General features: G+C 46.7%; 1 protein-coding gene across 22 annotated transcripts in view; it reads right to left on the bottom strand.

Moving 5' to 3' along the window:
* The window catches only part of ANKRD6 (ankyrin repeat domain 6), a 74,840-nt gene that overhangs the window by 19,651 nt on the left and 41,919 nt on the right, over positions 1–13,270 (bottom strand). For 6 of the 22 annotated variants that reach the window (XM_025983872.2, XM_025983873.2, XM_025983874.2 and 3 more), the window contains 5 exons: positions 12,925–13,023; positions 8,614–8,712; positions 6,883–6,981; positions 4,631–4,729; positions 3,326–3,403 (listed from right to left, as the gene is read on the bottom strand). In XM_025983872.2, coding sequence (XP_025839657.2) covers positions 3,326–3,403; positions 4,631–4,729; positions 6,883–6,981; positions 8,614–8,712; positions 12,925–13,023 — 474 coding nt within the window. Of the gene's footprint in view, positions 1–3,325; positions 3,404–3,643; positions 3,704–4,630; positions 4,730–6,882; positions 6,982–8,613; positions 8,713–12,924; positions 13,024–13,270 lie in introns of all 22 variants that reach the window. The other 16 variants (XM_072737251.1, XM_025983875.2, XM_072737291.1 and 13 more) reach the window with 6 other exon arrangements.

Genomic DNA, 13,270 nt, shown 5'->3' with positions numbered 1-13,270 from the left:
AAGACAAAGCAGATGGCTGGCGTGCCCTGGACCGGCAGTCACTGTTAGGAACCTTTCTTCCTGCCTCGGTCCCGTGAGTACCTTAACTGGCAGAGGAACTGTAACCAGAGTTCAGACCTTTGAGCTTTGGTCTCTGGCCCAGCTCCACGCCCTTCCTCCAGTGGCCCCCAAGGTCATCCCCTTTAACCAAGGAGGTCCAGAAAGTCAAGACATTTATTCAAAGTCTCACAATATTTCTGCAATAAAACATTGGTCTTCATATGCAGATAGAGAAGGGTTCTCTGAAGTTCAGCAGTGTTTTCATCTCGACATTCAACTTTCTTATGTTTATTAAATTCAAATGACACCATTATATGACCTCTAGAAAGACCACAGAAAGAACCACAGAAAGAATAAAATAAAATAAATAAAATAAAATAAAATAAAATAAGAAAGAACCTCTACGGGCAGTGGGTACCACCTAACTGGAGGATTCCTGATAATACCTACCCATGGCCGAAGCAGGTTTTTTAATTATATTCTCACGCCCTAAGCCAACAGCTCTCAAAGTGTCTAGGGAACCCTGGGTCCATGAAGCTAAAATCATCTCTATAATATCACAACCAGGCCAACCTTTTTCTCTCTCACACTGAGTGTACAGTGGTGTGTGCCAGAAGCTGCACACAATACTCCAATGGATGGTGTGCAGAAGTAAAGGAAAGCCCTCTCATCTTCTCAAACAGTATGGAGATTTGCAAAAATGTAAAATAATGCTACTTCTCGCACAATTTGTTTTGATAAAGTTACTTTTCTAAAAAATGACGCAATTTATGTTATCACAACATGAACTTATGTTTAAATGAATAAACATTTTTAACACTTCTCAACTTGAGTTTCAAATATGGTAACTATGAATAGATATAAACACAGTTCTTCATGGGTCTCTAGAACATTAAGTGTCCCTAGACCAAAAGGTCTGAGACCCAAAAGGTCCTAAGCCCTTTCTTAAGCTAAATTCAGTCTCACTAGGAAATCAAATCTGATGAAAAGAAGTGACTAGTGCTCATCATTCATTCAGTTTATGGACTCTTGGAACAGGATACAGCCTCAGCATCAGCCCAAAATTCACTTTCAGAAACATTTGTGAGCCGTATCCATCTAAAATGAGAAGGGATACTCAGAGGTCACCTAAATCATCAGAATAATTCCATCCATAGACCATGTTATTAGCCAGTGAAAATAACTTTGCATGGCTTACAGCCTTTCCCAGTGAACCATATCACCTACCAAATGGAATGTCATCAATCTTTTCCAGTTCACGGAAATCAGGGTATATGGATCTTTAGAAAGTAACCTCTTAGCACTGCTGTGAGCCATCGAAATCCATGGTCAACCAAGGTGCCAAGGCAAGGAGTTTCACACAAAGAGAAAGGCTAGTTTTGTAACTTCAGAACAAAAGAACGACATGTGTATGATTTTACGCATATTCCAAAGTTCCTTCGCGTCAAGGATAGAGTTTATCATATACAACCATGTAAAATACTTCTGTATAGTGTCATCCTGTTTATATTTGCTATTCAAATGGGTGTGGAAAAACTGAAGCCTTTTTTTTTTTTAACAGAAATACTAAAGGAGAATTCACATAGGAAAACGGTCCACAGTAAAGCTTTTTCCCTATGAACTCAGATCCTTGAGTTCTGGAAGACAAAAGTTGGGTTAAAGGCCAGTAGGTCTGTGTTCCTTGGGGATAGCCCACCCCACAAAATTTGATGGTCTTCATATGGCTAAGGACAGAGCTGGCTGTCCACACTGCCAAACATTAAAATGCCACATAACAGAGATGGATTCTGACCCTTATTATAGCAATCTGTACTTTTTGATCTATAAGAGACCAGCATTTTTCTATCATGATTCATGGGTATGATTTCACGGATGATTTGTTTGCAAGTAGAAAGAGGTGGAAACTTTTTCTAAAGGACCACTTGACTTAGGCTGTCAGGGGCTCCACAGACTTCCAGACATCATTGAGTAGGGCCAACTCCATGGGCAATAGGATGATCAGTTTTCAAAAGGCAAAAATCTTCACCACTTCCAGAAATTGCTAGGTAGATCAGGCAGGTTTTTAAAACTTAAATGGAATAATGGCCATGCAGACTTCTGGGCTGCCAGGCTCAGGCACAGCAGGCTGGTTTCTGGAATCTTCCTCCAGCTCTCTGAAACTTTACCTTCTCACAGCGTCAGTTAGAATAAGGTCAAAAACTAATCAGTTTTTGCTGTCATGTAACTCAGAGTAGCTCCAATCGGGCAGGAAGCAAACCATTTCCTTAATATTGGACATTTAGGTTAACAAAATATTGGACAGAAATAAAAAATGCAAACTGATTTCCATTGTGATGAATAATTATGAGAACTGCCAAACATTTTCCTACTATAGTTAGGAAAAGGGGCAGGATACAAAAGGGTATGTATATTAAGGCACAATTATAAAAATTATGTGTCTGAAAGGTAACATGAAACAAAAGCAGTTATTTTAAGGTGCTGAAATGAATAGCTTATACATTATTAAATGTTAGATAATTTCAATCTCAACTAAAATGTTATCAATTTATGTTAAACAATGACCCAAATCCTATTATATTCAATAAAAAAGGAAAGAGGGGACGCCTGGGTGGCTCAGCGGTTGGGTGTCTGCCTTTGGTTCAGGGTGTGATCCTGGGACCTGGGATCGAGTCTCACCATAGGGCTCCTTCGGGGAGCCTGCTTCTCCCCCTGTCTGTGTCTCTGCCTCTCTCTGCCTCTCTCATGAATAAATAAATAAAATCTTTTTTAAAAATTTAAAAAGGAAAGAATACTATATACTTAACTGCCTCTAATGGACATCTCCTGCTTTGTTTGCCCAGACTGGATCCCTTCCTCCCACCTTTCTCTAGGAACCACATAGTGAAATATGGACGCAGCTGTCTTCCTAAAGCACCTGCCCTACCTGTTCTGGGCATTTATTTGCTCCAATCTCGCCCATCATGATCCTCTTCTGTAATCATTTAAACCAGAACTTCTTCCCGGAGGACCTGGGGAGTTACAATCCACCAAGCTGATAATGACAATGATCCAGCCACAGAGAAGAAAGGATGCCTACGTATGAAGACGAGTGTGCTGGACCCGAAGTCTCAGGTTTTGGTTACCCTGGACGCCCACATGGAGTCCTCCACTTCCAAGGCCTGGTTGCGAACCCATCAATTTCCTACTCAAGTTAGTTTGAACCGGGTTTAGTAGATGGCCACCAGAGAAGCCCCATAACTCTGCAGCCCCACATAATCAGTGTAATGGAAAATGCAATAGATCCTACCTGGGGAGCTTTAGTGAGGAGAAGAGCGACTTCTGGATTATTGTGGTAGCGGGCAGTCTCCAACGGAGTCTGGCCTGCCTACGGAAAGGCACAGGGGAGGACAAGTGAGTAAAAGACGCCAACCCTGCACACACCCAGCCCAAAGGGGACACCAACCCTGCACACAGCACACCAGCACGTACGCCTAAGCCCAACAAAATATAATCACATGGAAGACGTGGCCCTGCTCTTGAGCCTCACCCCACTCAGGGAGGGAGCCAAGTCACACCTGAGGGCATAATGATTAACAACATACAGCAACAGAGGGTCGGTGCTGACCCAGCGAAAAGTGCTCCAAGAAGCAAAGCTCTGCAATACCTGCCCACCAAGGAATGATTCCTAGAAAAGAGAGGCGGGAATGTAAAAGACAAGGTCAAGCTGTAAGATTTCAGTTGTAGAAACACAAAGGATCATAAAATCCAGCCAAGCAATGAATGTTCCCTGGAGGACACCTGGAAGGGCGGATCAGGGCCCAGCCAAGTCTCAGGACCTGGATTGTAAAGAACAATTAGGAAGCTATGGCCATATCGGAGGCTCTAAGGAGATTAAGCCAAGAAGCAGGAGTTGATAATGGTGGGATTCAAAGAAGGAAAAGGCATCATGGGACAGGTACAATCATGCACTACCCAATACAGGTAGGGGAGCTGTGAGGTGGAAGAGGAAGAAGAGGAGGAAGAGGAAGGCTTCAATGCTCCCCAACCCTCCACTCCACTGCTCCACCCCCTGCCCCTCTGAGTTAGTGCTACTTCAGGAGGGCGGAGAGCACAGGTCAGCCTCAAGGAAGAAAGGGTGCTCGAGCTGGTGGCTGCCATCGGACCCAGGAGAGAGGGGGAATAGTGTGGGGTGGGATCCTGAGAGATTTTGGAGAGAGAAGAGTTTTGAGGATGATTAATCTGACAGTCATGTGGCCACTTTTCTGAGGACCCTATCCGTTTACAGGGCAGGAAATCACTTTCAGTAACATCCACTGGTCAGTTTACTTAGACACCTCTGACCTTCCAAGCTTTCCTGGCAGGATGTGCTCATTTGAGCTAGGAGTCTAAAGATAAGCCCTTAGGGCCCAACAACTCATGGGGCTGCTATGAGCAAGGGTTCCTTCCCTCAAAAGTCTACTTCTAGGGTCCTCAGCTTTGGCAGAACTCTGGCTCTTACAGAGTAAGGCTGGGTGGGGCTATGGGCCTTGCAGGAGGTGAGGTAGTAACAACACACTCCATTCTGGAAAAGGGTGAGAGTGATTTTTAGAAACATTGTTGCAACTTAACTTACATTATTAACAATGGTCCCATCTGCTCCAGCTTCCAATAAGATTTTAACCACCTTCTTGTGATTTAGGGCAGCAGCAACATGAAGTGCTGTGTCTCCAGCCTGAAATCAATCAGAAGAAAGGCTGCTAAACTCCACTGATTATGGTTTACAGCCCTCTGGCTTTTCATCCCATGGCCTGGTGGTAGCTTTTCAAATTAGGATTTGCCTTAGACTGATTGATAGGGGGCCCTTTGCTCAAGGGTTACGTGGTTCCCTTTAAAATGACCTGTGTACAAAGATCACATTCCTTTCTGACCAAGGATAACAAAAATCACAGGATGAAGTACAGGGAGCAGAATATGTCGGTCTGGGGTGGCTGAGAACGGGGAGACCCGAAGCCTTACACAAAGCTAGAATGATGGGCACACAGCCAGGGGCCAGCATAGCCATCACAGAGCTCTGCACCATGTCCCTCTGCCCAGGGGGAGGACCCCTTGGTTTCTGAGTGCTAGAATGAGCAGAAGCTGCAAAAGTGGCTACTTCTACAAACACCTGGGGGAATGTGAAGGGCCCACTGGGAATCACTCTGTAGGCTCAGGGGGTTCTTCATTTACTTGGGCGGAGTCACTGAAGAAAATCAGTGTTCACTTAACACCAGCTGTTTTCAACCCCTTACCAAATAGCCTATATTAAAGTTCCAATTTTGGGCCCCCCAGTGGCGCAGTGGTTTAGTGCCACCTGCAGCCCAGGGCATGATCCTAGAGACCCAGGATCAAGTCCCATGTCGGGCTCCCTGTATGGAGCCTGCTTCTCCCTCTGCCTGTGTCTCTGCCTCTCTCTTTCTCTCTCTCTCTCTCTCTCTCTGTGTGTGTGTGTGTGTCTCTATGAATAAATAAAATCTTAAAAAAAAATAAAGTTCAAGTTTTCTTTATACATAAGATGTTCAGACAGTCAACTATGAAAGGCTATGGACAACTGTGGCCTGATGGGCCAATTCCAAATGTAAACATTTTTATTTCCCCAAGAAGAAGGACATAAATAAGGCAAATACAGATGTGAAATAATCCATTCTCTCCCATTGGGTGATCAGGTAAAGCTCTGGAGAACATGTTTTCCTGGGCAGCATGAAAATCCAGCTCTCCTGTGGCCTCCCCCGAGAATGACCAGGTAGGTTTTTGCTCATTGCTGAGTCACTTGTGTGTGTTGGGGGATGCTCTGTAGCAGTGGTTTCCAACTCTGGCTGCAAATTGGAATCAGCTGGGGGAGCTTTAAGCCCTATTGATGCCCAGGGCCCGCCCCCAGGCACTGATTTAATTGTTCTGAAGTATAGGCTGGGGCACAGTGACTTCTCAAAGCTCTCAGGTGACTAAAACATCCTGCCAAGGTTGAGGAACACTGGTTCACGGGGTTTGGGTAAGGGTAATCTGCCGAACTGGAATCCTATAGGAGCCTGTAGAATGACAGGATTTAGTTATTTAGCTAGGCCAGTGGTTCTCAATCCTGTCTGCACACTCTGGTCAAGAGCTTTCTAAAAATCCCATTTACCTGGATTCTGGTCATTTAAACTGGGGTAGGATTTGGTGATGGTATTTAGAATTTCCCTGTTGATTCTTATATGCAGCCGGGGTCAGAAACCACCGTTATGGGGCACGGTTAATCTGAATAATGATCTGTTTTTAGAATTTCAGATATATGCACCCAAACTCAGAAAAGCCAAACAATCTATCACTTAGGTATCAGTAAATACCAAGACATTAAAAAAAAAAAAATCTAAACTACTGAAAAATCACACACATTTCCCCAGAACACTGTAATAATCACAGCTTTATTGCAAACCCCCACTCTATGGCACAGATGCAGATCACACACCCAATTTTACAGAGACCAGAGACTCCGTCAGCTCAAAGTGACAGTGCAAGGAACGGAACTCAGGGAGTCAAGGGACATCTAATTCCCTGTTTCTTTATTTTGTCACATTCCTCTTTGTGGGTTTCCTTTGTAAAAGCATGAAAAGCAAAACCTGCCCCAGAATTTTCAGATGTTCAATGTGCAAATGTGGAGCTATGCACTGGAATGATAAGAGCAGACTCTCCCTAGGGGGGCAGATAAACCAGGACCACGGGAATTCGGTGGCACCCCCACGCAAAGGCCAGCGCTGGCCTAGTCCCACACCTGAAGAGGCTCCCGGCGGCCTCTACGCCCGTTTGTGCTAACACACCTGTCAGCCTTGTGGGAAGGGGGCCGGGAGCCACGGGGAGGACACATGCACTGACCTGGTTCTTTTCATGGACAGAACAGAAAGCACTGAGGAGGAGCTTAATGATGGACAAGTGATTATAGCGCGCGGCAACGTGCAAACAGGTATCGCCTGCCTGCGGACAGAAATCAAACTCTGAGCACAATCTGAGCAGTTACAAAAGAAAAAAGATCATTAAAAGACTGGCAGAGTAGCATGTGTTCTCTAGAGGGGCTCGGCCTGAACTGGGAGCAGGGCAGCCCGGGTGGCCCAGCAGGTTAGCGCCGCCTTCAGCCCAGGGCGTGATCCTGGAGACCCGGGATCGAGTCCCATGTCGGGCTCCCTGCATGGAGCCTGCTTCTCCCTCTGCCTGTGTCTCTGCCTCTCTCTCAATCTCATAAATAAATAAATCTTTGAGCTGGGAGCAGCCCCTTGCCTGCAGATGCTGTGCTGCTGTCTGCAGCTCCCCCGGCCGCATAGACTCTGCTTTCGGGGGTCAGATGCTGGATGCCCGCTGCCCTGAGGCCCCACCAGGGCTAAGGCAGCCTCTGCCTACCCCACACTTGCTAGGGATCCACTCAGCACGGCTTCCCCTGCAGCCCAAAGGCTCCAGACTACGCTGAATTAAGACCAACGGCACCACCTTGGACATGAGCCCTTTTCATCGTGGGTTCGTCGTGGCTCAGGGCGGTAGGGAGAGCCGTAAGATTTTAAGATCACATGTGTTCTAAAAAAAAAATTTGAGCTGCATCTTATTGTGACCCCATAGCCCACACGGGGCAGAGCAGGGGGTGCAGCTGACGGGGCGGCAATCACAGCACATAAAACCGGGCATGCAGAAAAACCCAGCATCAAGATCTTCCTTAGTGGTCACAGGCTAACCTGCTCCCAGAGAGATAAAAATGGAGACAAAGTCATGACATCCTGCAGGGTTTTCTTGATGTTTCCATTCTGACTTTGTTTAGAGATGACAGCCACTCAGCATAACCTTCTCCCCCAGACTAAGGGGGAGCCAGGCTCAAGGCCCAGGTTCAGGGCATTCTGAGACCTCAGCTAAGGCCGTTCTTTGAGAGGAGCCTCAGTCAGAGTCTCTAGCCGAGTGACTGAGGCACGGGACTTAGAAAAGGAAACAGGGGACACCCGGGTGGCTCAGCAGTTAAGCGCCTGCCTTCAGCCCAGGGTGATCCTGGGGTTGCGAGATCCAGTCCGCATAGGGCTCCTTCCATGGAGCCTCCCTCTCTCTGTGCCTCTCATGAATGAATAAATAAAAATTAAAAAATTAAAAAAAAAGAAAGGAAACCCCACTGCCTATGGAGGGAGGAAGCATACCCACGTGACCTCAAAAGTCAGGCCTCCCCCAAGAACCACAGACCCAGGGGCGCCTCAGCAATGGATCTGCAGACGCAGGTCATGGAGCATCGGAAGGCCTCCCCTGTGTGGCATCGTCTGCCGTTGCTAACTGTACGTTACGTGGGCAGAGCTTTTCTGGGCTCGTTTGTCAGCACATGCCAGGAGAAATGTTGAAACAAACCCAGGCTGAGGAGGGAGGGGAAAGGCTGGGAGGAAAGCAGTGTTGTGACATCTTGATTGCTCTTCTCCTGCCCCTAGCCGACCCCTTAAGACATAGCAAAAAAGTGAATACTTTATAGATAGGCCCCAAACACTTTGCACATTTTCATTTTCTGTTAATACTCAGGTATGCTTTCGGAAGGGTTATTTCCCAAGGTGATACAAGAGAGCGCGAGAGAAGCCGGATTTGTTCACCCACGTTATTTTTGAGGTCGGCCCGGGACCCGCCCAGCAGGAGGACGCGCGTGCTCTGGGAGTGGCTGTTCTGGCAGGCCAGGTGCAGAGCTGTGTTCCCTGCCTTGGAGAGAGGCAAGAGAAGGGAGGACACGTTAGCGACACGCTTCTCGGCAGACCTGCACCGGGCAGGCTTTGCAGAGGGGCGACAGACACTTGCAGGGAAAAGAAAAAAAGTCAATGCTCACATTCTCTGCTTCCTGACTGGTGACCCCAGCAGGGCGTTTCGGTGGCAAGAGCATTTCATTTGGAATCCAGACAGGCACGAGAGTCACATCTGTCAGGAAACCTTGGCTCTGCCACTTACTAGTTGAAAGTCACTGGCCAAGACTCTTAATATGCTCAGTCGTGAATTCCTTACCTGTAAAACGGAATGTTGACCCCCCACTTCCTGAGGCTGTAGGCATGAATTCAGAGTGCCTAGGAAAAGTTTTATTTAAGGGCCAAATGCTGTGCACATGCACTACCGTTACACTCCTTTTGGAGAGGGCTGCATCCTTCCTGCGCCACAGAGATAACAGCTGTGGCCACAGTGTTCCACTAGTGAAGGAAAAGCAAGACAGGCCACTTCCTGCAAGTGTAGATCACGGAGATTTAACTTGTAGGCCTTGTGCAAGTCGTTCATTCTCGTATTTTTCTTGAAACATCAAAACGTGAACCATGGACCAGGTACCCACACAGCAGGCAATATAATTACATCCATGACTTACCATAGAGATAGAGAGCCCCTTGCTTTTAGGGCTCTATCTTCAATATGCCATTTCATAGTGACAACCCAGGAGCAGAATAATGTCCAAGGTAATCTTACAGAAAGAATTCATGACATAAACACAACTTTTTAAAGCCATGCACGCAGTGCCTGCAAGGCTGCTGATAAAAGTCACAAGAAAAGCAGACAGCACAAGAGGAGATACGGTGTTGGCCTGGAGAGCCTAGGAGCATACAGGAGGTTAAGTATATAAGCTCAGGGTGATTGAGGGCTGTGCTAAAAAGCTGCATCAAGACTGCACCAGGGGTAGCCCTGGTGGCGCAGCGGTTGAGCACCGCCTGCAGCCCAGGGTGTGATCCTGGAGACCCGGAATCGAGTCCCACATCGGGCTTCCTGCATGGAGCCTGCGTCTCCCTCTGCCTGTGTCTCTGCCTCTCTCTCGCTCCTCTGAATGAATAAATAAATAAATCTTTACAAAAAAAAAAAAAAAAAGACTGCACCAGCGTGGGCTCAGAGCTGTCTCACTGCTTACGACAGCTCTTCCTCAGCCAGGGTCTGGACCCCACAGCACTGTCTGCCCATACTCGAGGATGTTCTATTCCTCACCTCTTGAAAAGAGGAATAAATTTTTATTTAAAGAAACAAAACAAAACACACAGAGGAAGCCTGTACGTGGCTGGTTCACCTACCTCCCCCTCACACCGTCAGCCCTAATTCCCCTGGGTAGAATCTTTCTTCCTTGCTGCAAGGAATCTGAAGATTTTAAGACTGCGGGCTTAGTGAGCTGAGTGGTTATCAACCTCCCACTGCGTCACAGAATCACCCGAGGAAGCCTTAATCCCGGTGCCCAGCTGCAACCCATCTAGGGGCTCTGGTGTACTTGGCCTGGGGTAGGATTCTGGGCAGTGCAGGCTTTAGCACTAGAAGTCCTAAACTCCGGGAGGCCCCTTGACTCTGGGAAAAGTGGGACAGCCCATCACCCTACAGCTAGCCATCAGGTGAGTTTGGTTATTTCTACCCCGGTGCCCCAACTTTTTGTTTCTGTTTGAAGTTTTCCAGATTTTAAAGCACCACCAGGTAGAGAGCCACTGCTAGCTTAGTTCTCAAAAACCAAGGGTCTGTCCACATTGTAAACACTCTGTTCCCTGTGCAAGGGCTCAGTGCCTGGATTGGTGTAATTCTTACTGCAAAGGGAGTAGGTTGTCTCAAAGGTGTTGGCCTCGTGGGAGCTATTAAATGTGTTGAATAACTGAGTGACGTAAAAGAAACCTAATGGTTCTAGAGCTATACACCAAACTTGGCTAATAAGAAAGTATCAATAATGCTGGAAAATATTTGGATCAAGAAAGTTAAAAGCTGTGGTTAGAATACACAAATTATGGTATGTTCACACACTGGAACTCAGCAATAAAAAGGAATGAACTAATCATACGTGTCACAACATGGAGAAATCTCGAAAACATTAAGTGAAAGAGGTTTAGACACAAAAATGCTGCATACTCTATGATTCCTTTTATATGATGTTCTGAGAAAGGCAAAAACAGATTGGTGGTTGCCAGGAGCCGAGAGTGGTGGGTGGGTGGACCATTTCCACCAAGCCACACAAGGGAAGTCTTTGGGGGTAATGGGAACATTCTATATCTTGATTGAGGAGGTGGTTACACAACTGTACACATTTGTCAAAACTCCTATGACAATATACCTAAGAAGGCTGAACTTTATTGTATATGGATTTTACCTTAGAAGCTGACATTTAGAAAATGTGACCTACATAGATACATAGCAGGCATTTTTCCCATCCTGAGTAATGAGTACTTATTTCCCAGACAGAGGCTGATACACTCACTGAGTAAGTTCTTATACGACAGAATGTTCTCATGCAATGGAATATCATTCAACCTTAAAAATGGAAGGAAATTGTATCATTTGTGACATGTATGAACCTGGAGCACAATATGCTAAATGAAATAAGCCAGAGAAGTAAATCCTGTATGGTATCACTTATATGTGGAGGGTGGGGAAGGTAGGGAGAGGTGGCTAAAAGGGTACAACGTTTCAGTTATGAGTAAGTCTAACATAGATCATGGTGACTATAGTTGATAAACTGCATTAAGAATAGAACTGAAATGTTCACATCAAATATTTTTGGGGAAGTGTAAACATGTGAGGTGTTGGATGTGTTAATTAACCAGATGGGGGGCAATCCTTTCACAATGTATACATCTATCAAGTCATCACTTTGTACATTTTAAATACCTTACAATTTTATTTGTCAGTTGTACCTCAATAAAAGTGAGGGGAGAGGGGACAACCTTTTTAGAGGCTTCCCCAGAGGCTGTGGCTGGTGCAGAATATAGAAGTCCTTTTCTAGGGTAACACCTACTTTTGCTTCTGACAGTCGCTACTATTTTATCCAGAGAGATGCTGTGGCTTTCCACAATACCTTTGGGATCCATATAGGATGGGAGGCAGAGTGGTGGAGAAGATAGACTCAGGCTAGTTTATGGCCCTAACTGTGTCACAAACAAGTCACATGTCATAGTTGAGACTACTGGCTCCCACCTAGGCTTCCCTATCCATTAACTGGGAACCACCCACTTCTCAGAGTTCCAGGATCTAAATATACAGTGCGGATCCACCTACAACCCATGTTCCAGACAATGTACCACTTGGAAGAAAGGAAGCAGCCACCAGTCTGCCAGGCAGTGACTCAGGCATTACTGGAGATATTATGATGCATGGCTTGCTTCTTTTCTTCAAGCTTTTGTCCCATGAGGGAACCATGAGAAACATTTAACCTATAAATGACAGCACAAAGCTGTGTGTAGTGTCGGAGGAGCTGTGCAGGAAGTAGCCTGATGGGCCTTTGGAGAGGGAGAGGCCACTGCCCTGGGAGTCTGGGCTGCAGGTCTGTAGGCGGAGATGAGGGGCAGGCTTCCTCAAAGGGAGCAGACAACGGGAGGGACAGTGAGCCCACTGTGAGCAGAGGAGCCACATGCTGGGAAAGGCACAGGGAAGGAGGCTGCAGACATAGACTGAGGCCACTGCAGGGAGGCCCGAGACAGCATCAGGCTGCAGAGCTTTACTGGAAGATTCCTGGGCAGAGGAGGAGCAGGATGAAGAAGGGACTAGGCAAGCGGGCCGATCTGCTGTGAGGCTTCTGATGCAATCCAGAGATGCACTCATTAATAATGAGCACAGAAGGAGGGGGAGAAGACATGATGTGTCACTGCAGGTGAGACAGGAAAAGGAGGGAGAAGAGGTGCTCCTGGCCTCTCCCTGTCTCCATGAGGACAGGGCTGCTTGCCTACCCACACCCTAATAAACCAATGGGAAAGCAGTGAGAGCCCGGAGAATTCAAAGAAGTCAAAGCGACTCTAGTGGGTTCTCTGGCTCATCATGGAGATTATAGGTTCACTAACGAGTTCCAAGCTTTCATTTCCCCGGCTGGGTTCCACGTGCTCCCCTGAGCTCTCACTCTGCTCAGAGAGGAGGCTCCCACAGGGACAAAAGCCCGCAGCCATCCTCACCTGTGGACGAAGGGTTCTAGCACCTGCTGGGCCTCACCTTGTTCTTGGCAAGCACGTTGGCTCCTGCTTTAACGAGCAGTTTGGCTGACTGGCTAAAACCGTGCCAGGACGCTTCGTGTAGAGCCGTGTTCCCGTCCTGAGAAACACATACAGAAACAGAAAGCACATTGCCGAAGACCTAATTCATCTCCTTAGTATCGACACATCATAGTGTACTTCGAGGGCACACCACGGGTCCTTTCTCAAATGGGGCTTTTCATTGGAACCACAGAGCCCAGAAAATGATTTCAGTGGCCAGTTTCTCCCTTCTCCCAGAAACAGTACATAATACGTACCATTTAGTTTTTTAATTTTTATTTTTTGTGGGGGAGGGGCAGAGGAAG

Source organism: Vulpes vulpes, chromosome 1 (assembly GCF_048418805.1).
Source record: "Vulpes vulpes isolate BD-2025 chromosome 1, VulVul3, whole genome shotgun sequence".
NCBI classification, from domain to species: Eukaryota; Metazoa; Chordata; class Mammalia; order Carnivora; family Canidae; genus Vulpes; species Vulpes vulpes.
This window is presented reverse-complemented; position numbering and strand designations above follow the sequence as displayed.